We start from the raw sequence: 25,000 nt of genomic DNA, 5'->3' as shown, positions 1-25,000 counted from the left end.
GTCTTAATATGGATCTCTATAGACTGTCGCAAAGAAAATAAAGATGGCCGTTTGCTGCCATAGTCTGGGCTGGGTGCGGCCATCTTGGACCAGGAGCTTTTGGTTCCCAATATTTAGGGGGCTGATGGGGCAATTTTATACAATTTAGGCATTTAAATTAAGGTTGTGGTGAGGTTTCAGTAGAACTAAAGGCATAGATTTTTTTTTTTTTTTTTTTTTTGGGAGGGGGGGATTTTCCTTATTCTCGCCATGTCTCATTAGGGAAATTTCCCTTTACTTCCTGTCCCATAATTATCCCATGGATAGAATGGAGAGGGATTAGAACCCCTGGCAGGTTATTGATGTCTGCCACACTATTTATCCTGTTTACTGTAAAGTAAAAAAAAAAGCCTAAAATTTTGGGCAGTCACCAGACCAGAACTAAAGGGGACATCTTCTAATATGGACTTGAGCCCTGGTGACAGTTATTTTGGGCAGTCACCAGACCAGGACTAAAGGGGACATCTTCTAATATGGACTTGAGCCCTGGTGACAGTAATTTTGGGCAGTCACCAGGCCAGAGCTAAAGGGGATATCTTCTAATATGGACTTGAGCCCTGGTGACAGTAATTTTGGGCAGTCACCAGACCAGGACTAAAGGGGACATCTTCTAATATGGACTTGAGCCCTGGTGACAGTAATTTTGGGCAGTCACCAGACCAGGACTAAAGGGGAAATCTTCTAATGGGGATATTAGCACTGGTGACCATAAGGAATTCCATTACTTTTTTAGGGATTTCCTTCCTGTCCCATAGTCAAAACAGGAAGGAAATTCCTAAAAAAGTAATGGAATTCCTTATTGTCACCAGTGCTAATATCCCCATTAGAAGATTTCCCCTCTAGTCCTGGTCTGGTGACTACCCAAAATTTTAGTTTTTTTTTTTTTCACTTTACATTAGAGTATAAATAGTGTGGCACAGACATCAATAACCTGCCAGGGGGTTCTAATCCCTCTCCATTCTATCCAAAACTTAAAAAAAGAAATAAAAAGAAATTGCCATTAGTTATGCGGTGGTGTCATCCACCTGGCTATGTTGTGTGGCAGAGCTGCATAAATCTCAGCACAGACCAGACAGATACAAATTCCTTAGCAGGTTCGTATATAAATGTCCCTTGTGGCATGTAAGTAATTTGCAGAACAGAATATTAATGACTGGGTATTGGCCGTCTTTGGCCCCTTTCACACATAGGTCCGTTTGTCTGTTTTTCATCCATCCGTTGACGGATGAAAAACGGACATCAATGTATCTCTATGTAAAAATGGATGACAATGGATGATCATCCGTTTTCATCCGCTTCCGTCAATGTTCGTTTTTTTTTGAACGGATAAATGCCCTATTTTTCATCCGTCAAAAAAACGGATCGGATGGGAAACGGACACATTTTGACGTGACTGAAAACGGATCGTATGTGTGAAAGGGGCCTTTCACTGCGAGTTTTCATACCTTAGGTCAGTTGACCTTTTGAAGCTGAACTCTGGGAACAAAAATTTTGTTCCTTTAATATCCACAAAGGATAAAAAATCCAACTTTTTTTTTTTTAACGAAAAAGTAGCTATGGCGTCAGAGCTGTGGGAGAGGCCCAGCAGGCTCCACCCACTACAGAAGACCAGTCACCCTGCACAAGGAAAGTGCAGCGGTCTTTATTACAGGAAGCTTATTTTTTTATTTGCTGCATTTGTGCATGGCTCCACCTGCCACACAAGCAGCCCGGTCCTGTGTGTTGCAACCAGTGCAATGTTCTGCAGGTTTCAATGCAAAATAAAGTAGTAAATGCAGCAACATTGATCTTCTCAAAGAATTTAGGCCTCACATGGGTGCTGGTGCCTGTACTGTGTGAATGAGGCCTTGGTTTTTGCCCCTGTGTTTGCCCCTGTGTTTGCCCCAAGCTGCATGTATGCAGCTTATGGAAGTGAATGCAGATGCAGCCATTGTCTCAGTGGTCACATGATTGGAAGCCAGACCTAATGGCTTCTGATCTTTAGTCTGGACCGAGAGCGGTCTGACAGCTCAGTCTTCATGGTTGGAGTATGCAGTGAGCATGCATTCAGCACATAAACCTTGGGGCCACCTAGCAACCCATATGTGCGATTTGTGTGGGAATTCAAAGCCCACCCTGTTGCCACTGCACGTGTTTGGTCATTAAAGGGGTTAATAAAGCCCCTCTAAATCTTGGCCCCTCTAAATCTTGGCCCCTCTAAATCTTGCCCCCTCTAAATCTAGGCCCCCTCTAAATCTAGGCCCCCTCTAAATCTAGGCCCCCTCTAAATCTAGGCCCCCTCTAAATCTAGGCCCCCTCTAAATCTAGGCCCCCTCTAAATCTAGGCCCCCTCTAAATCTAGGCCCCCTCTAAATCTAGGCCCCCTCTAAATCTAGGCCCCCTCTAAATCTAGGCCCCCTCTAAATCTAGGCCCCCTCTAAATCTAGGCCCCCTCTAAATCTAGGCCCCCTCTAAATCTAGGCCCCCTCTAAATCTAGGCCCCTCTAAATCTAGGCCCCTCTAAAAGTTACTAAACCCAGGAGCCTGCGCTCACTATATCTGGTCTCCCAAAGTACACAGAACATGGAAATACAATTATTTTAGTAAATATTACTACTACTAAATACCTTTTCTCATCAGCAGTATATAGCAGTCTTGTGACTTCTATCAGTGTCTGGTTAAAGCTTGTAGGAGGAGTTTTCGTTCAGCTTTGACTCTCCTATGAGGCTGCATGACCCCTGCCCCCCTGTCTGGACAGTGCTGATTGTCTCTGTGCCGATCACATGCACCCTCCCCCAAAAAAACTCTGCACATGCTCAGTTTGGGGTTTATTGCTAGAATGCCTCCAGGGCTCTGTACTTATCAGAGCCTTGGGGACAGTAAAAGGAGGATCAGAGAAGACCGGATCTAACAGCATTGCATTTTTACACAAAAAGGATTGTGAGGATGCAGAGGATTATCCCCGTGAGTTGAACAAGCATGCTTTACTCCATATATAATGACTGATTTTCCTGTGGGGGGGGTTAGTAATCCTTTTTAAATCTTGGCCCCTTTTTAACCACTTTAGGACTGCGGCAGGCAGCCACTCCTGTGCAAACCGACTTAACTATACGTCGGTCACGAAGAGGAGGGTAGGGGGCGAGCGCACGCCACCAGCGGCGTGCTCCCGCCCCGCTCGTCAGCGGGGAAGCCGATGCAGCGGGCAGGTGGCTCCAATTGCCGCCTGACACCTGTGATCGCTCCCGGCTGAGAGAGGACGGTCGGCTGTTGTAAACACAGCTGACCGTTCTTCTCTCTGGAATGATCACAGAGCGCCTGTGATCCTTCTATATAGGGTCACATGTCTCTATGGTCATTTCAGAAGCCCCGCCCCCCCACTGTTAAAATCACTCCCCTAGGCTCACATTTAACCCATTACTCACCCACAGGGTTAACCCCTTCCCTGCCAATGGCATTATTACAGTAACAGTGCCTATTATTTAGCACTGCTTACTGTAGTAATGTCACTGGTACCCCCAAAAGTGTCAAAAATGTCAGTCAGGGGTCCGATCTGTTCGCCGCTATGTCACAGTTCCGCAAAAAATTGCAGATCGCTGCCATTACTAGTAAAAAAAAAAAAAAAAAAAAAGACAAATCTTTCCCCTAGACAGTAGACGCAATAACTTTTGCGCAAACCAATCAAAATTCGCTTATTGTGATTTTTTTTTTTGTATATGTAGCAGAAAACAAATTGGCCTAAAATGTTTAATTTTGATTTTTAGTTTTTTTTTCTGGTAATGTTATATAGCAGAATGTGAAAAATAGTGGTTTTTTTTTTCAAAATTGTTTCATTTTTTTTGTTTATAGCGCAAAAAAAATCTAAATCACACAGGTGATAAAATACAACCGAAAAAGCTCTATTTATGGGAAAAAAAGGACATCAATTTTATTTTGGTACAGCGTCGCACGACCGTGCAATTGTCAAAGTAACGCAGTGCCGAATCGCAAAATATGGCCTGGTCATTAAGGGGGCAAACCCTTCCGGTCTTAAAGTGGTTAAATCTTGGCCCCTTTAATTTCCTCCATCCGAGCTCGTACTTTCCATAAACCTTGGCGCTCCGATTCTAGACACATCAAGACGATCCCTGACATTGACGGATTGAACCCAGCGGAGTCATGTACGTTTCACTACAGCTCTGAGTCTACGCACTTAGATTTGCAAATCTAATTAGGTAAAATCACACACATTATCCCATTTAAACATTGCTTTCCAGACGATATTATGCCAGGTAAGGAGATTAAATGAAATTATTTTCTTTAATCTGCGGGAGGGTGTGGCGGAGTCGAGGAATTTGTCTCAGACAACACTTTGAAATATATGACTTGCTCTAGAATGTCTAAAACAGACGCCAAATGTGAGCATTAGACAAAATAAACCATTTCCAGGGTTTGCCGGGGGACTTGTCGGCTTTTTCCAACAGCGGATGGTAAAGGATTGAGGAGTATCTAAACCCAAGAATTTTACTTTTAAATTTTGCAGCTTACCAGTCCTTAGGTTGGGTTCATCCAATACCAGCGCGACAGCGCACGTGTTGTTGTGCATTCCCATGCGTCATGTGTAGGGCAGCCCAGAGGCGTAACTAGAACCTTCTGGGCCCTGGTGCAAGAAACCATGAAGGGCCCCCCGGACCCCTGGGGGGGGGGGGGGGACCAGGGTAGCACACAGGGGCCCAGAGACGGCAGAACACAAGTGAACTGGATAGGAGGAGTGGCTGGGGCAGCATACAGAAGAACCAATCTCCTCCATTTTCCTCCTGCAGCTACAGGAGCAAAACGGAGGACAGTGATTTCTCTACATGCTGCTCCTATCCAGGTGTACAGGGGAGCCGCTCAGGCCCCCTGGAGCATGGGGCCCGGTTGCAATTGCAACCCCTGTAGTTATGCCCCTGGGGCAACCCAATTCAATGCACTGCCCTGTGTGCGAGAATCGTAGAAAAGAGTCTCTGACCCTGTTCCCAAATTGTGCTGCACCATACAGCATGACCATCTCGCCATTTATGCTATACAAGCTTTGAGCGCAGGTGAACACGGTCCTTGGAAATGCACACTTTGAGCAGAGGTGAACACAGGCTTTGGAGATGCAAGCTCCGAGGCCTGCGAACTTAGGCATTGGAGGTGAATGCAGGCCTTGGAGGGATGCAAGCTTTGAGTGGAGGTGAATGCAGGCCTTGGAGGGATGCAAGCTTTGAGCGGAGGTGAAAGCAGGCCTTGGAGGGATGCAAGCTTTGAGCGGAGGTGAACGCAGGCCTTGGAGGGATGCAAGCTTTGAGTGGAGGTGAACGCAGGCCTTGGAGGGATGCAAGCTTTGAGTGGAGGTGAACGCAGGCCTTGGAGGGATGCAAGCTTTGAGTGGAGGTGAACGCAGGCCTTGGAGGGATGCAAGCTTTGAGCGGAGGTGAACGCAGGCCTTGGAGGGATGCAAGCTTTAAACGGAGGTGAACACAGATCATACCTAAAACCTATGGAAGGTGGACAGCTAGAACCTCCATAATTCTTTAAAATTCCCCAAACCAGAGCTGAATATTACAATTAAAATCCTTTAGCAAAGTTTCTTGAGCCTCACTAAAAGCTTTGCAAATGCATAATAAAAGCTTGATGTAGGCACCACCCTTTATACAAGCTGCTGAACCTCCTGTGTACAGGGCCTGGCTGTCATCTCTTGGGTTGACCATAACCCATAAAGTGGAAACCTCCAACCTATTGGTCAGGAGTTGTCTGGAAGGGCCTATAGGCATACAAACCTGCTCACCAATAAGTTGAAGGTTCGATCTATGGGGCTCCTAATGTTGGATAATCACTTTCACTTGGGCCAGGTGCACACCCATGTATAGCATTAAAAAGTGTGTGTGTGTGTGTGTATAGAACCCCAATACACAACTCTATAGAACCCCCCCCAATACACAACTCTATAGAACCCCCCCAATACACAACTCTATAGAACCCCCCCCAATACACAACTCTATAGAACCCCCCCAGTACACAACTCTATAGAACCCCCCCAGTACACAACTCTATAGAACCCCCCCAGTACACAACTCTATAGAACCCCCCCAGTACACAACTCTATAGAACCCCCCCAGTACACAACTCTATAGAACCCCCCCAGTACACAACTCTATAGAACCCCCCCCAGTACACAACTCTATAGAACCCCCCCCAGTACACAACTCTATAGAACCCCCCCAGTACACAACTCTATAGAACCCCCCCAGTACACAACTCTTTAAGACCTCTATGATTAAGCCCATGAGCAGGTGAAACGCGTTGGGGAGCATGGCTTGACAGGAGTAGCTGAAGCCTGTCCTTTCCTGATATACATGGCTGCTTCCCGGTGTGCACTTTTATTTATTTATTCATTTATTTATTTTTTCTTTACAAGGTCCCGTTTTGCCTGATAGCCAAATATGAACGCCAGCACCCGGCAGTGTTTGGAGTCACCGGCTTAAATATGGCGGGCTTTGCGTGGCGCTTATTTTGTGGCTTTCAGTGAACTATACTATAGCTACCAATGCTCCTGCAATTGCATTGCACTCCAACACATTGGGGTACTCCAAAAATGGCACGGGTATTTTTTTTTTTTTTTGTGTGCATGAAGTGTGCTGCTTTCCCATTCAATGGGAATTGGATTCCTTAACACAGTGCACCTCAATAGAAGATGTGGGTTATGGGATGCACCAGTGTGAAGGGGCCAATCCTGTATTTCTAACTCCAAAACTTTTTTTTTTTTTTCTCTGTGACCTTCAAACCTTGCCAACTCTCTCAATGCTTTGTGGCAGGGATGGGACAAAGGGTGGGCGGGAGAGACGCCTGCCCTGGGCGCAATGGTTTACTGTAGGGATGAGGGCGCCTTCCTTCTGTTACAAGGCTTAAAGGAGTAGTGACAGCGGCAGTGATTTTGACAAGCGACTGCACACCGTAGGATCCCCTAAGCTTGCACATTATGAACAGGGGAGGTGGGGGGTGCAGTTTGGCATCTTTACCCTAGGTGCTGGATGACCTTGTCCCGGCACTACTTTGGGGTATCTTTTACTCCTTTTCCAATAAACTCACTCAGCCTAAACTTCCATCAGACAGTAGACTTCATCAGGCACACTGATCCCTTTGTGCATTCTGTTGTGAATTTTTTTTTTTAGCACTGACTGCTTAGGCCCTAAAGAAGGGCCCCCCACCCCAAAAAAAAAATGCATTGGCTGTAACTTATGAACCATTATATGTATCAAAAAGTCCTGTAAGTGAGATGCAGCCCTACTACACGATAGTTGCGCATCTTGACTGGTTTCACCATTCAGTTACTATTGTCAATGATTAGATTCCGCAATGCATCACAATTACGGCCCATGGTTTTCAGCAAAAACCCGTCGGCTGCAGGCCTGGCCAGTGGCCCCGTCGGCTGCAGGCCTGGCCAGTGGCCCCGTCGGCTGCAGGCCTGGCCAGTGGCCCCGTCGGCTGCAGGCCTGGCCAGTGGCCCCGTCGGCTGCAGGCCTGGCCAGTGGCCCCGTCGGCTGCAGGCCTGGCCAGTGGCCCCGTCGGGCTGCGGCCTCGCCCTGTGACACGGAGCTTCGTCCTTCATGCCTGGTGGCCGCTGTAACAAAGTCCCGCCTCCCATGATAGACATCACTCCGATTCAATTTGCCGGCATTGGATTAGTGTGCCGTCTATCCTAGGAGGCGTGACTTTGTTACAGCAGCCGCCAGCCATGTCCGATCCAAGCTCCGTGTCACAGCAAGTGATATCCCCATGCGTGAGACATACACATAGAGAGAAGGCGGGAGGGGAGGACTCTGACAGGGGTTCGCCGGGACGACGTCATTGATGCAATAGCGATTTAGCAGATCTCCATCATTGCAGAATTGTTTTAAGGCTGAATCGCGATTCATCGATTTTATACGATTATTTTAAACACCCCTGCTACAAAAGGTCATTGCATTTCCTGGAGTTGGGCTTTAAGGCCCCTTTCACACTTGTGTGACCTGAAAGTCGCACGGCTTTGGCTGGACTTGAAGCAATGCTTGTGTAATCTTGAGGTCTAGGGACCTCAAAACGCATCAAAATCAGACCAAAGTAGTGCAGGGACTACTTTGAAGTTGCCGCAACTTGGAGTCGCACAGATATATATTCTCATTGGAAATCATAGGGTATCATAGGGTATGACTTGTCATGCGACTTTGCAGACCCAAGTCGCACAAGTGTGAAAGGGGCCTAATTGACAACGTTTTTTAGAATCTTCTTTTTTTATCCACTTTTTTTTTTTCTTCACCCCCCCCCCCCCAAGTGCCGGTTTACATATGTGATGTGGGAACCCTGCAAATCCACTTTGGCTACCCGCATCGCACTCAACTCGCAGGCAGTTCACACTGCCATATGCGACTTGCTGGGGCTGTCAATACAAAGTTGAGGACACCCCCAGATCAGTTCGCATATCGCAGTGCGAACTGTCAATTCTGACCTGAATCGGATCGCATACCGGTAGGAGTGAACATCCATGCGACCCGTATCTGGTGCGGACCAAAAAAGGGTCCTGTGCCACTTTGGTCTGAATGTGATGCGAATTCAGCCATACAATCTGTATGGCTGAATTTACATCGCACAGACATTGCATGTGATTTGCAGTGCGGTGTGAATCACATGCGATGTCTGACATCACTGAAGGATGAAATGCCACTAAATCTTAATGAGCTTCTTTAAAAATCCCCTTTGTTTGGAAAATTAGTATCTGTATTTCTGTGAATTGAGTGATATGAATATTGAACAAATGAATCTGCTGCAATAAATAGCCTGCCTGCTTGCAGTTGTGTTTTTTTTTTTTTTAACGTTATAAACCAAGAGCAACAATTTTTTTGATTAACCACTCTGCAACCGCTCACAGTAATACTACTGCGGCAGAGTGGTTCGTTATCGTCCAGCCACGTAGTATTAACGTGACTGGACTCCTCCCCTTCTGGGCGGCGCTTGCGCGCCGCCGGAGGCTCGCTCCCGCTGTTTTCATTCACAGCGGGAGTCGGGCCAGGGGAGGAGCAGCGGCGATCGCCGCTGCTCTTACCCGATCGTCGGGGATCGAGTCTGGAGATCCGCCCGCTGTGTTTAAACACAGCGGGCGGATCTCCATAGTGACAGGGACTGACAGATCGGAGTGTTCAGCATAGCTGGACATCCGATCTGTCCTTCTGTCACACAGTCACCTCCCCCCCTACACGTCAGTAAGCACCAGGCATACATTAACCCCTCCCTCTCCAATAAAATTAACCCCTTCCCTGCCAGTGTCATTTTTACAGTAACAGTGCATATATATAGCACTGATTACTGCAGTAATGTCACTGGTACCCCCAAAAGTGTCAAAAATGTCAGTTAGGGGTCCGATCTGTCCGCCACAATGTCGCAGTCCCGCAAAAAAAATCGCAGATCGCCGCCATTACGCGTTAAAAAAAAAACACCAAAAATGACAGAAATCTTTCCCTTTGTTAGTAAACGCAATAACTTTTGCGCAAACCAATCAAAATACGCTTATTGCGATTTTTTTTTTACCAAACATATGTAGCATAAAACAAATTGGCCAAAAACTTTTAAAAAAATTGGTTTTTACATCTTTTTTGGGGGGAATTTCATATAAAAAAATTTGAAAAATATTATTTTTTCAAAATAAACGCTCTTTTTTTGTTTATAGCGCAAAAAGTAAAAATCGCACAGGTGATCAAATACCACCAAAAGAAAGCTCTGTTTGTGGGAAAAAAAGGACGTAAATTTCGTTTGGGTACGGCGTCGCACGACCGCGCAATTGTCAGTTGAAGTTGCACAGCGCCGAATCGCAAAAAGTGGCCTGGACGGAAGACAGCAAAATCCTCCGGTTGTAAAGTGGTTAAAAAAAAAAAAAAAAAAATATTATACACATTCTGCTGACATTCTCAAAAAAAAAAAAAAAAATCAATCAATTTTTTTTAACATTTTAGGCCAATTTATTTCCTGCTACATATTTTTGGTAAAATCGCAATAAGCGTTTTTTGATTGGTTTGCGCAAAAGTTATCGCGTCTACTAACTACGAGAAAGATTTGTCGTTTTTTTTTTTTTTTTTTTTTTTTTTTTTATTTATTTTTTTTTTTTTTTGTATTTTAAAGTTTCACTTCTGTCAAAAAGCAATATTTTTGTTAATTACACTTGGTTTTATTTAAAAATACATTCAAATCTTAATACCATAAATAACATGTTCCATTTTTTATTTTTTTCCTCCAGGAAAATGTTTGGCAATTGAAGAGAAATGCTTAAATAATGCCTTACAATTTAAACCCATTGGATTATAGTCAACTAAAATGTACTGGAGGTTTTGGTTGACCAAAAATATTACTAAAACAATTCAGATTAGTAAAAGTAAAATAGCATTTTAGTCCAGACTGACTAAATTGAAATTTGATGTCAAAATTAATACTGGTGTACCCTAATTAACTCCTCCTCCTTTCCCCTCTCCGTCTCAACTGATTTCCTGTGTAGTTTTTTTTTTTTTTTTTTTTCTTGGGAACTAATTTTTTATTTTATTTTTTTTTCTTGTAACTAATTTTTTTTTTTGTGTCTTAATTAAAAAAAAAAAAAAAAGAAAAAAATTGCAAAACGATATGAAGGGAGGTTTTTTTTTTTTTTTTTTTTCTTGTCCTAAGGGAAAATATATGTAAGAGTTCACACAATCCTTTAAAATTTTGGCCAATGGTGTGACATCTGATCACATTGAGTTAGTGTCATCCTCCAATCTTTGGTTGTAGTTTCAATGCTTTATCTTTGTTTGTTTTTTTTTTTTGTTTTTTTTTCTTTTAGTCATTCCACTGCCCCTCACCGAAGAAAATGCCGTTCAGAAAAATGGATCCGAGTTGCACAATTGGATTTTATTGCAAAAACACTCAGGACTTTAAGAAGGCTGAGGAGGAGCTCACAAAGGTACAGGAAGTGAAATGTCTGCAGACAGGAAGTGAAGGAAAGTGTCCCCAGTGGGACACAGGCATTAAAAATAAGCGTATTAAATCTGACCCTTCCGGCCTTCCCTTCAGGCTTGCACAGCTGTACCGGCTCCTCTCCTGTGCTGAAATGGTTTACTGTGATATCACTGCACACTGTGAGCTTCCATGTTCATTAGAAGCTGCAGCAAATCAGAGCCCACCTAATTTCATGGCTGGAGACCCATCTAGCATCATCTAGCTCTTTCCTCCCCAGCCTGACTGTCTCTGCCCTGCCTTTCATTCTTTGTAATGCAGTCCTTTCATTCATGGAGGCTCCACATCCCATGAGGACAGGGGCTGAATGGCAACTTTCAGGGGGCAAGTACAAACCAGAGGCCCGTGGTGCAGCGACTTGGCCCACCTCCCACTCTCCCTCTTCCTCACCCCCATTCCAGACTGAAGCTCTGCTCCAGATACTCTCTACTCACCGGCTGTATCCGGGTTCCTGACCTGGCCAGCAGGGGGCAGTTGGGGGGAGCTGGGACAGCTCGGTCAGGGCTGGCTGGGGCAGAAGAGTCTCCAGTGGGATTTGGAACCGGCCTTTGCTCAGACAGTTTACACCATCCATGCGGGGGGGGGGGGGGGGGGGGCTGCGCTCTGTCCTTGTCTTCATCCCACACTCAGTAGGACAGTGATGGGGACTTTTTACTTCTCTTCACCAGGAATCCTTTAGACATGTCTGTGGCCTTTTTACAGTGCATCAGAGCAGCCCCCCCCCCTGGTCCAGCCCTCCCCAGCATGTGGATGTTACCTAGGGTGGTCTGCATGCAAGTACAGCCTGCATAGAATGACCACTCGGCCAGATGGATATTTGGCTGTCAAGGAATTCTGATATTTCTGTAACTCCTCCCAAGGACCAGCCAAGTTCTTGCATCAGGGCTAAGGGGTCATGATGAACTATGGAGCCAAGTACAGCACCCTGCGGGCCCTGTCCACCAGCCATCTGCTTGCATTGCACAGAGCAGCAGAGACCCAGTGAGATCACTATGTCTAAAATAAGATCTGTAATAACAGGTTTTATATTACCAATTAACCACCACCCACCCGTCTTGTACTGCGGATGGGCAGCCACTGTAGGCAAAGCCATGTACTGGCATGTCGCTGCCTACTGCCAGGGTTAGGGCATGTGTGCCCCTGGTTGGCTCCCACTGTGATTGTACTCAGCGGGAGCCGGTCGGCAAATCCCAGCCAGTGATTTATGACCAGGACGTGCTGATAGGCTGTGTTCAATCACCATCCAGCGCTCTGTGCTGACATTCAACACAGGGCTCTGTACAGAGGGAGTGATCTGTCAGAGAAATTGAGAACTCTTTAGTAAAAAGCAGCACACCATACACACATTACACATTGTTAGGCACATATTTAACCCTTTGATCGCCCCTAGATTTTTATCCCCCTTCTCAGCCAGTGTCATTATTACAGTGACCGTGTATAGTATTAGCACTGATCACTGTAATGGCACTGGTGATGTTGAGCAGACAGTCATTTCCCCCCCAGCCTCAGGGTCTATTTGTGTAGATAGAGAATGTATGTGTGTGTGTATGTATATATGTATGTATGTGTATGTGTATATGTGTATATGTATATATATATATATATATATATATATATATATATATATATATATATATATATATATATATATATATATATATAGTGTGTGTGTATGTATGTGTGTGTGTATATATATAGTGTGTATTGTATATGTATATACACTCTCTCTATCTACACAAATAGACACTGAGGCTGTGTGTGTGTGTATATATGTATGTATATGTGTGTATATATATATATATATATATATATAGTACATTATCTCTCAAAAGTGAATACACCGCTCACCACCTTTTTTGTAAATATTTTATTGTATCTTTTCATTTGACAACACTGAAAAAATTGCACTTTGTAGTGCGTGTACAGCTTGTATAACAGTGTAAATTTGCTGTCCCCTCAAAATAACTCAACACACAGCCATTATTTGTCTAAACCACTGGCAACAAAAGTGAGTACACCCCGAAGTTAAAATGCCCAAATTGGGCCCAATTAGCCATTTTCCCTCCCCGGTGTCATGTGACTCGTTTGTGTTACAAGGTCTCGGGTGTGAATGGGGAGCAGGTGTGTTAAATTTGGTGTTATCGCTCTCACTCTCTCATACTGGTCACTGGAAGTTCAACATGGCACCTCATGGCAAAGAACTCTCTGAGGATTTGAAAAAAAGAATTGTTGCTCTACATAAAGATGGCCTAGGCTGTAAGAAGATTGCAAAGACCCTGAAACTGAGCTGCAGCACAGTGACCAAGACCATACAGCGGTTTAACAGGACAGGTTCCACTAAGAACAGGCTTTGCCATGGTCAACCAAAGAAGTTGAGTGCACGTGGTCAGCGTCATATCCAGAGGTTGTCTTTGGGAAATAGAGGTATGAGTGCTGCCAGCATTGCTGCAAAGGTTGAAGGGGTGGGGGGTCAGCCTGTCAGTGCTCAGACCATACGCCACACACTGCATCAAATTGGTCTGCATGGCTCTCATCCCAGAAGGAAGCCTCTTCTAAAGATGATGCACAAGAAAGCCCGCAAACAGTTTGCTGAAGACAAGCAGACTAAGGACCTGGATTACTGGAACCATGTCCTGTGGTCTGATGAGACCAAGATAAACATTTGGTTCAGATGGTGTCAAGTGTGTGTGGCGGCAACCAGGTGAGGAGTACAAAGACAAGTGTGTCTTACCTACAGTCAAGCATGGTGGTGGGAGTGTCATGGTCTGGGGCTGCATGAGTGCTGCCGGCACTGGGGAGCTACAGTTCATTGAGGGAACCATGAATGCCAACATGTACTGTGACATACTGAAGCAGAGCATGATCCCCTCCCTTCAGAGACTGGGCCGCAGGGCAGTATTCCATCATAACGACCCCAAACACCTCCAAGATGACCACTGCCTTGCTAAAGAAGCTGAGGGTAAAGGTGATGGACTGGCCAAGCATGTCTCCAGACCTAAACCCTATTGAGCATCTGTGGGGCATCCTCAAATGGAAGGTGGAGGAGTGCAAGATCTCGAACATCCACCAGCTCTGTGATGTCATGGAGGAGTGTAAGAGGACTCCAGTGACAACCTGTGAAGCTCTGGTGAACTCCATACCCAAGGAGGGTTAAAGCGGTTGTATACTGCCAAAAAAAACAAACCCTGCAAGACAAAGGCATAATGAGCTAGTATGCATCGCATACTAGCTCATTATGTAATACTTACCTTAAAACGAAGCCCCGACACGGTCGCCCGGACACCGCTGTGGGAGCAGTCATGCTCCCTCGGCATCTCTTCCGGGTTCGGCCGCTCCGGCGTTGAGTGGCCAGAGCTGTGATGACGTCACTTTGCGGCAAGTGACCGGCAAGGAACTCTGAAGGTCCGCTGGACCTTCAGAGCACATGCGCTGCTAGCGTCAGCGGCTGCATGCAGGGCAAATATCTCCTAAACTGTGCAGTTTTAGGAGAGATTGTACCTACAGGTAAGCCTTATTATAGGCTTGCCTGTAGGTAAAAGTAAAAAAAAAAAAAAATGAGTTTACTACCGCTTTAAGGCAGTGCTGGAAAATAATGGTGGCCACACAAAATATTGACAATTTGGGCCAGATTCGGACATTTTTACTTAGGGGTGTACTCACTTTTGTTGCCAGCGGTTTAGACATTAATGGCTGTGTTGAGTTATTTTGAGGGGACAGCAAATTTACACTGTTATACAAGCTGTACACTCACTACTTTACATTGTAGCAAAGTGTCATTTCTTCAGTGTTGTCACATGAAAAGATAGAATAAAATATTTACAAAAATGTGAGGGGTGTACTCACTTTTGTGAGTGTGTCTCATAAATTTAGAATATCATGAAAAAGTTAATTTTATTTCAGTAATTCAATTCAAAAAGTGAAACTCCTATATTTTATATAGATACGTTACACACTGATACATTTTCAAGCATTTATTTTAGTTTTGATGATTATGACTGTTAGTGAAAACCCAAAAATTTCAGTATCTTGGAAAATTAGAATACTACATGAGACCAATCGGAAAAAGATTTATAATACAGAAATGTTGACTTTTTGAAAAGTCTGTCCATGTACAGTATAGTATGCGCTCAATACTTGGTTGGGGCTCCATTTGCATGAATTACTGCATCAATCAAACACTTCATGCTTCCCTCTGCTGACCAGCTTTATGGAGATGCGGATTTCATTTTCCAGCTGGACTTGGCACCGCCCACACTGCCAAAACTACCAATACCTGGTCACATGATCATGGTATCACTGTGCTTGATTGGCCAGCAAACTCGCCTGACCTAAACCCCATAGAGAATCTGTGAGGTATTGTCAAGAGGAAGATGAGACCGCAGACCCAACTGTATACTGTACATGGACATACTTTCAGTAAGCCAACATTTCTGTATTAAAAATCTTTTTGGTTTTATGTAATCTAATTTTCTGAGATAATGAATTTTGGGGTGTCACTAGCTGTAAGCCATAATCATCAAAATGAAAAGAGAAAAATGCTTTATTGTATATCACTCTGTGTAACACATCTATATACCGTATATACTCGAGTATAAGCCAAGTTTTTCAGCACATTTTTTTGTGCTGAAAACGTCCCCCTCGGCTTATACTCGAGTCAAGGGGGAAAAAAAAAAATTCCCTGTCCGCTCCGACGGGTTTAAGGTTTAAAAATGGCGCCGCCCGTTGCATACATGTCACCGCGCACGCGCCGCCGCCGCTCGTGTAATTTCGGCTATTCCCGGCGCCGCTCGGGATGCCGGGAATACCCGAAAGTATACGAGCGGCGCGTGCGCAATGACGTGTCGGCGCCGGGCGGCGCCATTTTTAAAATGAAGGCGCCTCTGGAACAGGTAAGTGAAACGGCTTCACTACCTGCCATTATGCAGGGCTGCGGGCACACTACAAGGGATGCAGTGCTGCGGGCATGGTCCACATGTACCATGCCCACAGCACTGCATCTCCTGTAGTATGCCCACAACCCCGGATCCTCTTGTACCATGCCAGTACCCTGCATTCTCCTGCACCATGCCAGTCGCCCTGCATTCTCCTGCACCATGCCAGTACCCTGCATTCTCCTGCACCTTGCCAGTCGCCCTGCATTCTCCTGCACCTTGCCAGTCGCCCTGCATTCTCCTGCACCTTGCCAGTCGCCCTGCATTCTCCTGCACCATGCCAGTCGCCCTGCATTCTCCTGCACCATGCCAGTCGCCCTGCATTCTCCTGCACCATGCCAGTCGCCCTGCATTCTCCTGCACCATGCCAGTACCCTGCATTCTCACCCTAGGCTTATACTCGAGTCAATGATTTTTCCCATCTTTTTGTGGTAAAAGTAGGGGCCTCGGCTTATACTCGGGTCGGCTTATACTCGAGTATATACGGTATGAGTTTCACTTTTTGAAACATGTAGAAGATTAGATTTTGGCCAGAGTTTTTTTTTTTTTTTAATGAAGAAATTTGACCTTTTTTCTTTTTTTCTTCTTCCTTTTCAGTCTTCTAAACTAAAAAAAAATAAATAAAAAATAAACCCAGTGGTAATCAAATGCCACCAAAAGAAAACTGTGTGAAAAAAAAATGTATATTTTGTTTGGCTACAGTGTTGCATGACTGTGCATTCGGCAGTTAAAGTGGCGCAGTGCAGAAAAGCAAAAAAATGATCTGGTCATGAAGGGACTATGATCTTCTGGAGGAGACGTGGGACCCAGGGAAGGCAAATTTTTAGCAGATTAAATTTAAATTAAACCGTAAGAGTTTAATATTATTTTAACTCACTGATCACCGTACAATAAACCTTCCCCAGTAACTATTTTGTTTTAAATATTACCCCAGCGCTTAAAGTTTACAAATTTTAATGCTGCTGGCTCCTGGGGCTGCTTCCCTAAACTTCCGGCTTTCAGACGTTTTGCTTGCAGTCTGGAGCAAGTCTGTTAAGCCTCGTACACACCCAACGATTATCGGCCGACCGATCGTCCGACTTTTGTCCAAGTTTTGTTGGTTGGAATGTGCCTAGACTGCACACGAATTTTCTCGGCCAACAAAATTCTACATCAGAAGTGATGTCATGTGTTGGTTTGCTTACTTTGTGTTTTTTCTTCTCTGAGCATGCCCAGTCTTGCTCATTAGATTTTTGTCTGCTGAAATCTGTACTGACTGCAGGAAAATCGGCCAACAAAAATTTTATAGCATGCACACCAGATTTTTTTTTCGGCCGAAAAGTCGGAGTTGGTTGTCGGAAGCATCATACTAACAAGCCGAAAATCGGCCGATCCAACGTTGGCCGAAAATTCCCAGCCGAATTTTTGACGCGTGTGTACAAGGCTTTAGCTTGGAGGAGGGAAGAGCAGGAGAGTGCCTTGCTATCCTAGTCTATAGGGCTGTGTTTTTCTATTGATGTGCGCAGTGTAGGGAGACTCTTGTCCCTGCGTGCATGGGTGGTTGCATGGGACGCTGCAAGAGAAAGAAGACACCCTGAAACAGGAACCGGGGGGCAGCGATCATGGCATCAGTTTTAAATAGGAACATAGGCAAGGATTAAAGAAAAAAGTTGCAAATTCAATGAGGGTGGTGCAGAACCTTTTTCCTTCGCACCTAATGGGTGTTCGCATGGTTTCCGATTCTGGAAATTGCACTGCGTTTTGCGAGCTACTTTAGGGTGTCAAGATAACATTGACACCCGCAGCAGATTGCATGGACGCTGTGCGATGCAGGTAAATGGAGTGCATCCTGTGTGTTTCCCGCATTGCATTATTGTGAACTGATTAAATCAAATGCTGAAAGTGCTTAAAAAGTGAGATTTACTGTGACTTGTATTACTATTAAATGTAACCATTCCCTATTGTAAAATTAAGCGGTGGGCTTTTAAATGGTCTTCGAGAGATCCAGAAGTCCCTTTTCACAATTCCTGAACCTGTTCTTGTGCCCAAAAACTGCCCCCTCTATACTCCATTATTTTACATTTTTGTATTCTATTTTTCGGACTATAAAAAAAGGTGAAATAAGTTTTTAAAATGACTTTACACAAATACCCCAGAAGATGAGATACAGTAAATATAATAAACTACCTTAAATACATCCTTCCTAAACAAACCCTCTATATAGATGTTTTTTTTTTTTTTGTAATCTAGTTGGCTGTTTATTGCTCAGTTGATAAAAGTAGAATAAAATGTCTGCTATGGGTTACATCATGTGCAGTCAGCCAATGTTCCTCATTGGTGTGTTTTCTAGTGCTTGAAAATAGAATTTTTAAACTTGGATTTTTACTTCCAGTAGGTGGCGCCATTGAATTGGTGAATTCTTACAATGTGTGTACACTGCAGAATAACCCCCCCACCATCATTACACTTGAAGATATTTCAAATTTCATTCCCCAATCTGGTATTATAGTAAACAATGTGGATGGAAGTATTTTGGATTGGACACATTTTAGAATAATGTCAGGATTGCAGTTGTGGCAATGGAATTAAAGGTAGATTATAGGTATTGGTATAGCAGTCTTTTATTGTGGGTTGTTGCTATGGCTTACCACTGAAAACACGGACCCTAGAGTTCTCTATTAAAGTATTGGTAATACTGGTTCTGTAATCTGGACTGGTGTTATATAGATGGATGGCACCTGCCAGTGTTTTAATTTATATCTATATATTAGGGGCAATTCATGATGATGTGTTGGTTATGTTAACTGTTTTTAGTTCAGTTGACAAACCCATATATGCATTTATTTTTTGAGGGCGAGGGGGGCTACACATTTGTAATTTAAACATTTTTTTTTTTTTGACGGGGGGGTAGGGGGTTACACAGTGTGTGGGGTTTGTTTGACGGGGGGGGGGGGGGGGCTACACATTTAAAGTGTGGTGTGTTGTTTTTTTTTTTTTTTTTTTTTTTATATAGTGGAAAATAAACCCCTTTATTTACAATTTTATATTTATTCTGGAATTCTTAAATTGTGGGTTGTGTTTTTTTTTTTAATTGTGGGGAGGGGAGGTTGTTCGTTATTATTTTGGAAGGGGGTTACTGCCATCCAGGGTATGTTGGGGACATTTTTACTCGTTCCCAGTGACAATGGAAACACTTGATGGAATCTCCAACAGTAATACAGACTACAACACAAATTTTTTTTTGTATTTTGTTTTTTTGTTTTTGTTTTTTTTTTCTTTTTTTGTTTGTTTTTGTCTTTTTTGTTTGTTTTTGTCTTTTTTTGTTTTTTTTTTTGTTTTTTCTTTATTTTGGGCTTTTTTGTTTTTTTCTTTATTTTGGGCTTTTTTGTTTTTTCTTTATTTTGGGCTTTTTTGTTTTTTCTTTATTTTGGGCCTTTTTGTTTTTTCTTTATTTTGGGCCTTTTTGTTTTTTCTTTATTTTGGGCCTTTTTGTTTTTTCTTTATTTTGGGCTTTTTTGTTTTTTCTTTATTTTGGGCTTTTTTGTTTTTTCTTTATTTTGGGCCTTTTTGTTTTTTTTTTCTTTATTTTGGGCTTTTTTGTTTGTTTTTTCTTTATTTTGGGCTTTTTTGTTTGTTTTTTCTTTATTTTGGGCTTTTTTGTTTGTTTTTTCTTTATTTTGGGCTTTTTTGTTTGTTTTTTCTTTATTTTGGGCTTTTTTGTTTTTTTGAGCTTTTTTGAGCTTTTTTTTTTTTTTTTTTTTTTTTTTTTTTTTTTTGGGGGGCTTTTTTTTTTTTTATCGTGCCTGTGCACACACTTGGGAAATATCCTGCACATTTGGCCATTGGGCTCTACCAGAACCCGACAGCCGCGCAGAGCTGTGCACGCACCATAATGGCTGCACTAGGGAGGGCTGGACACACCAAAGCTCTTAAAGTGTAATAAGAGAAGGCTAGAGCCCCTGTCCACTTTTTATTTCTGTATACTGTATCTGTTTGATGGTTTGAATATGGTGGCTGTAAAGAAACTGATCAGGCTTTCTTAATGAAAGGGGAAAAGAGGCTGCATTGGGTGTGTTTGGGCAGGGCCGTCTTTAACACAGGGCAAAAGGGGCAGCTGCCCTGGGCCCAGTCATTGTGGCGCCCAAAGCAGCTGCCTCTTGAGCCCCCCACTGCTTGCAAACAGTTGATAAGTGAATATGGGTGGGCCCAAAAAAATGTTTACCCAGGGTCCAATCAGTATTTAAGACGGCCCTGTGTTTGGGAACACCTCTGATTACACAGGTTTGGGAAAGGGGTTCCTGCATAATATAAGGGTATGTGTTGGACCTCTCCACTATAGGGGGGGGGGAGGGTTTCTGGGGGTACATTATGTACTTCAAGGCTGTGTCAATTTTCGAGTGTACCGTACGTCAGTGGTCCTCAACCCCAGTCCTCGGAGCCTACTAACAGGCCAGATTTTAAGTATTACCTTGGGGAGATGCAGACTAGAGTACTGCAATCACTGAGCAGCAAATTATATCACCTGTGATGTACTTTAGTTATCTTGCAAACCTGGCCTGTTAATGGGCCCCGAGGACCAGGGTTGAGGACCACTGCCGTATGTGACCATTGGACCATTTTGGCACCTATATGCACAGAACCTTCTGCCAGTCCAGCACAGTGCCTTAGGGCCCATTTAGTTGTCTGCATTTTGGTAACGTGCATTGTTGCGCCCTTCAATTTGAATGGCACCTCAATGCATTAAGGCAAGGTGTAGGCAACCTCAGTACTCAAAACTACAAATCCCATCACTCCTCTGGGAGTCATACCCGTGGCTTCTGGTCTTTCGATGTGTCATGGAATGTTTTGTTTTAATGCAATGCACATAAAACCTTGCGAAAATGTAAATGGGGCCCTTGGTGTTTTTGTCCTCCTCTTTTCCGTCACGCAGTACTTAGGACACGTCTCTCCTTTCCTTCTTTCAGGTTCTAAAGTCTTCCAGCAAACAGAACTATCCATTATTTACCTTTGTCAATGGACACGCTCAAGACTTTGATTTCGCTTGCTCGCCGTTGTTCGAGCAGTCTGACCTTTTCAGGGAGGAGGACGAGACGAGATTAAATAGCTACAGCGCAGAGGAGTTTGTCTTGCTGTAAAGTTTTCTTCGCTCCACGTTCCTGGCGATCCTCTTATCGTTCATCCAACTGCAAATCCTACAACACTAGACTGTTATTCATTGTTTTTATTTTTACAAACTGTTTTTTTTAATTAAAATTTTAAAGTTTTTAGAGCTCGTTAAAAAAAAATCACTATTTTATAAAAGCAGAGCTTTGTAAGGTGGCTACACCGATTGCATGTGCTTTTGGAAGGCTCATGTGAACTTTGAGTCTTTGTATCTAAAATAGTGAAAATTTAAAGCTTCACCGTTGTACATTTTTGATAATTTGTGATATTTTTGGAATTCTGGATTGATGGCTACAGAAGAATTAAATAACAAGGTGGATTTAGAGGTTTGCTTTTTATGGTATTTTAAATGTGATTTAAAGCTAATATTGCTATGGAGTGGAGTTGCTGGCCTGTTTTCGAGGGCAGTGCAGCACAGCTTGTAGTGGTCAGTTACATTCAGCTGAGCTTGTTCTGTAATGTTGAAGACCTTTCGTAGCTCATCCAAGCCTCTTTGAGTGTCAGGAATGTCCCTGCGCCAGTTTCAGGGTATACACCCCAGTATAGTATCTCTGGGAAGGTTCTCATCCATCAAAGTCATGGTGCATCTATTAGTAGTAGTAGATGATCACATGCAACTAGACTTGTTCTGTAATGCTGGAGACCTTCCGTAACTCATCCAAATCTCTTTAGTTGAGTGTCAGGAATGTCCCTGCACCACTTTTAAGGGTATACACCCCAGTACAGTATCTCTGGGAAGGTTCTCATCCATCCAGGTAATGGTGTATCTAGTAGTAGTAGACTGTCGCATGCAACTAGACTTGTTCTGTAATGTTGAAGACCTTTCGTAGCTCATCCAAGCCTCTTTAGTTGAGTGTCAGGAAGGTCCCTGCACCAGTTTCAGGGTATACACCCCAGTACAGTATCTCTGGGAAGGTTCTCATCCATCCAGGTCATGGTGTATTTACTAGTGGTGATAGATGGTCACATGCAACTTGACTTGTTCTGTAATGTTGAAGACCTTTTGTAGCTCATCCAAGCCTCTTTGAGTGTCAGGAAGGTCCCTGCACCAGTTTCAGGGTATACACCCCAGTATAGTATCTCTGGGAAGGTTCTCATCCATCCAGGTCATGGTGCATCTAGTAGTAGTAGATGGTCACATGCAACTAAACTTGTTCTGAAATGCTGAAGACCTTCCATAGCTCATGAAAGCCACTTCAATTTCAATGAGTTTCAGGAACATTCGCTCAGCAGTTTCAAAGTATAGACCAAAATCACTGCCAATATGTCAAAGTTCTCATCCATCCAGGTCATCGAATATGGTCACATTCAACTGGACTATTTCTGTATACAATAACAAGAAGACAGAAAAAAGTGGGGCTTTGCGGGCCGGTGGGAGAAGGATCACACCAAAACCAATATATAAAACATTAACATTTTATTAATTTTATGACTAAAAAAACATGGGCAATTGAACACATGTTAACATACAAACACGTATAAAATCAATTTCATCAGAGTCATTGGGTAGAAATACAACCCATAGAGGGAAAACCAAAGCCTGTATAGGGTGGAAAGTAGGTCTCAGATGGAGGGCGGTCAATGTAGGTCCCCAGCAAGCCGACGTGTTTCGCTCATGGCTTCCTCAGGGCCAGAGAGACCATGACAGACCGGTATTTCCTTTTTTTTTAATGACTCGGGGGATAAGTAGATTACGGCAGGATACAGAACCCAAGGCACATCAATAGTTCAAGGATCGTAAAACGACAATACATTACTGAAAGGTTGTATTAATATGCCTTATGATTTTTTAGATATATTTCGGTTTGTGCCCATTCTGTGATGAAGTGTAGGCCCTTGCATTTACATATTAACGAGCTGGCACTGACAGCCATTCATCCACCTTGGTCAGCAGACAGCTATGTTTTGCATTTAGACGACATGTAAACACCTGTTCATTCATTCATTGGGACACTTGACAAAGTTAAGTCTGCGCATGGAAATTACGGACTCCACCTGTACACATTTGACAATTGCTTACATTAACACATGACAGCTGAACACAGACCAAGTGTCTGCCCCACAAGACACAATCTCCAAACACACGACACCCCACATATTGTCACAGATGTATAGGACACAAAATCCTTTTCATGTAACTGTTTCTATGAGTGATGTTGTACTGTTCAATTGACTTCGGCTTGTAAACCAGTTTCAAGCCGTTTTTGCCGCCGAAATACCCTTTAAATGGGAGCACGAAACTTGAAATAAACCGTTGTGACTGCACCAAGTTTGAGTGCTGTGTCGTCATAAAGCCCCGTACACACGTACCGATGGTCGGCTTACAAATGTTCCTCTTTTCTCCCCGGGATGTCGGTGTCTGCTGAAAAGTGCAAAGACAGCACAAGGACAGCACAAGAATTTTGTCCGCCGACTGCAGAAGTGATGTCATGTAATGGTTAACTTTCCCTGTGTTTTCTATTTTCTGAGCATGCCCAGTCTTGCAAATCTGCGGTCTGTCGGCCGAATTGTGTACTGACAGGCGAACAATCGTCCGTTCTGGTGTCGGCATACAAATATTTTCATGTTTGCACGAAAGACTTTTGTCCGCGGATTGTGCGCAGACATCTGTCGGAGGCACCATACTAACACGCGTACAATCGGCAGATCCTTCGTCCACCGACGTTTGTATGCCGACGATCGGTACGTGTGTACGGGCCTTAACTCCCAGCTGGTTGGAGGGGAAATCCATTATCTATTGGGGGAAGGGCTGTAATATCATCGTGATTGCCTCCTGACGAGGATTGAGCTAACAATTACAAAAAAGGAAATACCGGTCTGTCATGGTCTCTCTGGCCCTGAGGAAGCCATGAGCGAAACGCGTCTGCCTGCTGGGGACCTACATTGACCGCCCTCCATCTGATACCTACTTTCCACCCTATACAGGCTTTGGTTTTCCCTCTATATGGGTTGTATTTCTACCTAATGACTCTGATGAAATTGATTTTATACGTGTTGTTTGTATGTTAACATGTGTTCAATTGCCCATGTTTTTTAGTCATAAAATTAATAAAATGTTAAAGTTTTATATATTGGTTTTGGTGTGATCCTTCTCCCACCGGCCCGCAAAGCCCCACTTTTTTCTGTCTTGTTGTTGTATGCAATCAGGGGTAAGGGCCTCATTACACGGTAACTCATTTGTTTCTAGACTTCTGTAATTTTGAGGTTTCGTAGCTGCTACTTCAGTTACCATAGAGTTTCAGCAACATACCGTCTCCAGTTTCATGATCTATTGTATACCCCAATATGATTGTCTGGAGGTTTCATACTGTATATGCAGGTCAAGGTTTATCGAGTAATAGTTGGTCACATTCAACTGGACTTGTTGTTTAACCACATGCTGACTCATTTACTGCTCCTATACTGTGAGTGGGTGGCGGGTGCAGGCACCATGATGTACCGGTACATTGTGGTGCACGTCGGCGCGATTCATTGACCACTGTGTCAGGTGGATCATGTGCTCAGTACCCGGTTGCTGCCAGGTTTTATTGGCCATAGCGATCACACGATTACAATGTAAACAAAACAGCCATGAATGGCTTCCATTCTTGACTGTTCTGCTTACTATTGTGATGCTGTGGTTGGCCCACAGCTATCCCATGGCTACAAGTCCCCCCCCCCCCCCCTAAGTAATGCAGTGTCAAAAATCTGAAAAGTTAACATCTTAAAATAAAAATGTGTAAAGGGTAACTCTACTTTTGTGGGGAAAAAATAGAAAATAAAGAAAAAGAAATATAGCGTATACCAGGGATTCCCAAACTTTGGCCCTGCAGCTGTTGCCAAACTACACATCCCATGAGGCATTGTAAAACTCTGATATTCACAGACATGATGGGAATTGTAGTTCCTGAGCAACTGGA

General features: G+C 43.7%; 1 protein-coding gene across 3 annotated transcripts in view; it reads left to right on the top strand.

Moving 5' to 3' along the window:
- Positions 1-21,187, top strand: part of ATG4C (autophagy related 4C cysteine peptidase) — a 53,689-nt gene extending 32,502 nt beyond the window's left edge. For all 3 annotated transcript variants that reach the window (XM_082265162.1, XM_082265163.1, XM_082265161.1), the window contains exons 10-11: positions 10,856-10,975; positions 20,903-21,187. In XM_082265162.1, the coding sequence (XP_082121288.1) occupies positions 10,856-10,975; positions 20,903-21,073 (291 nt within the window). In that variant the 3' untranslated portion in view covers positions 21,074-21,187. The remainder of the gene's footprint in view (positions 1-10,855; positions 10,976-20,902) is intronic.
- Positions 21,188-25,000: the final 3,813 nt, after the last annotated feature.

Source organism: Pelophylax lessonae, assembly GCF_965119305.1.
Source record: "Pelophylax lessonae genome assembly, chromosome: 8".
In the NCBI taxonomy this organism is placed as follows: Eukaryota; Metazoa; Chordata; class Amphibia; order Anura; family Ranidae; genus Pelophylax; species Pelophylax lessonae.
Note: the sequence above shows the minus strand (reverse complement) of the source record. Positions and strands in the feature narration are given on the sequence as shown.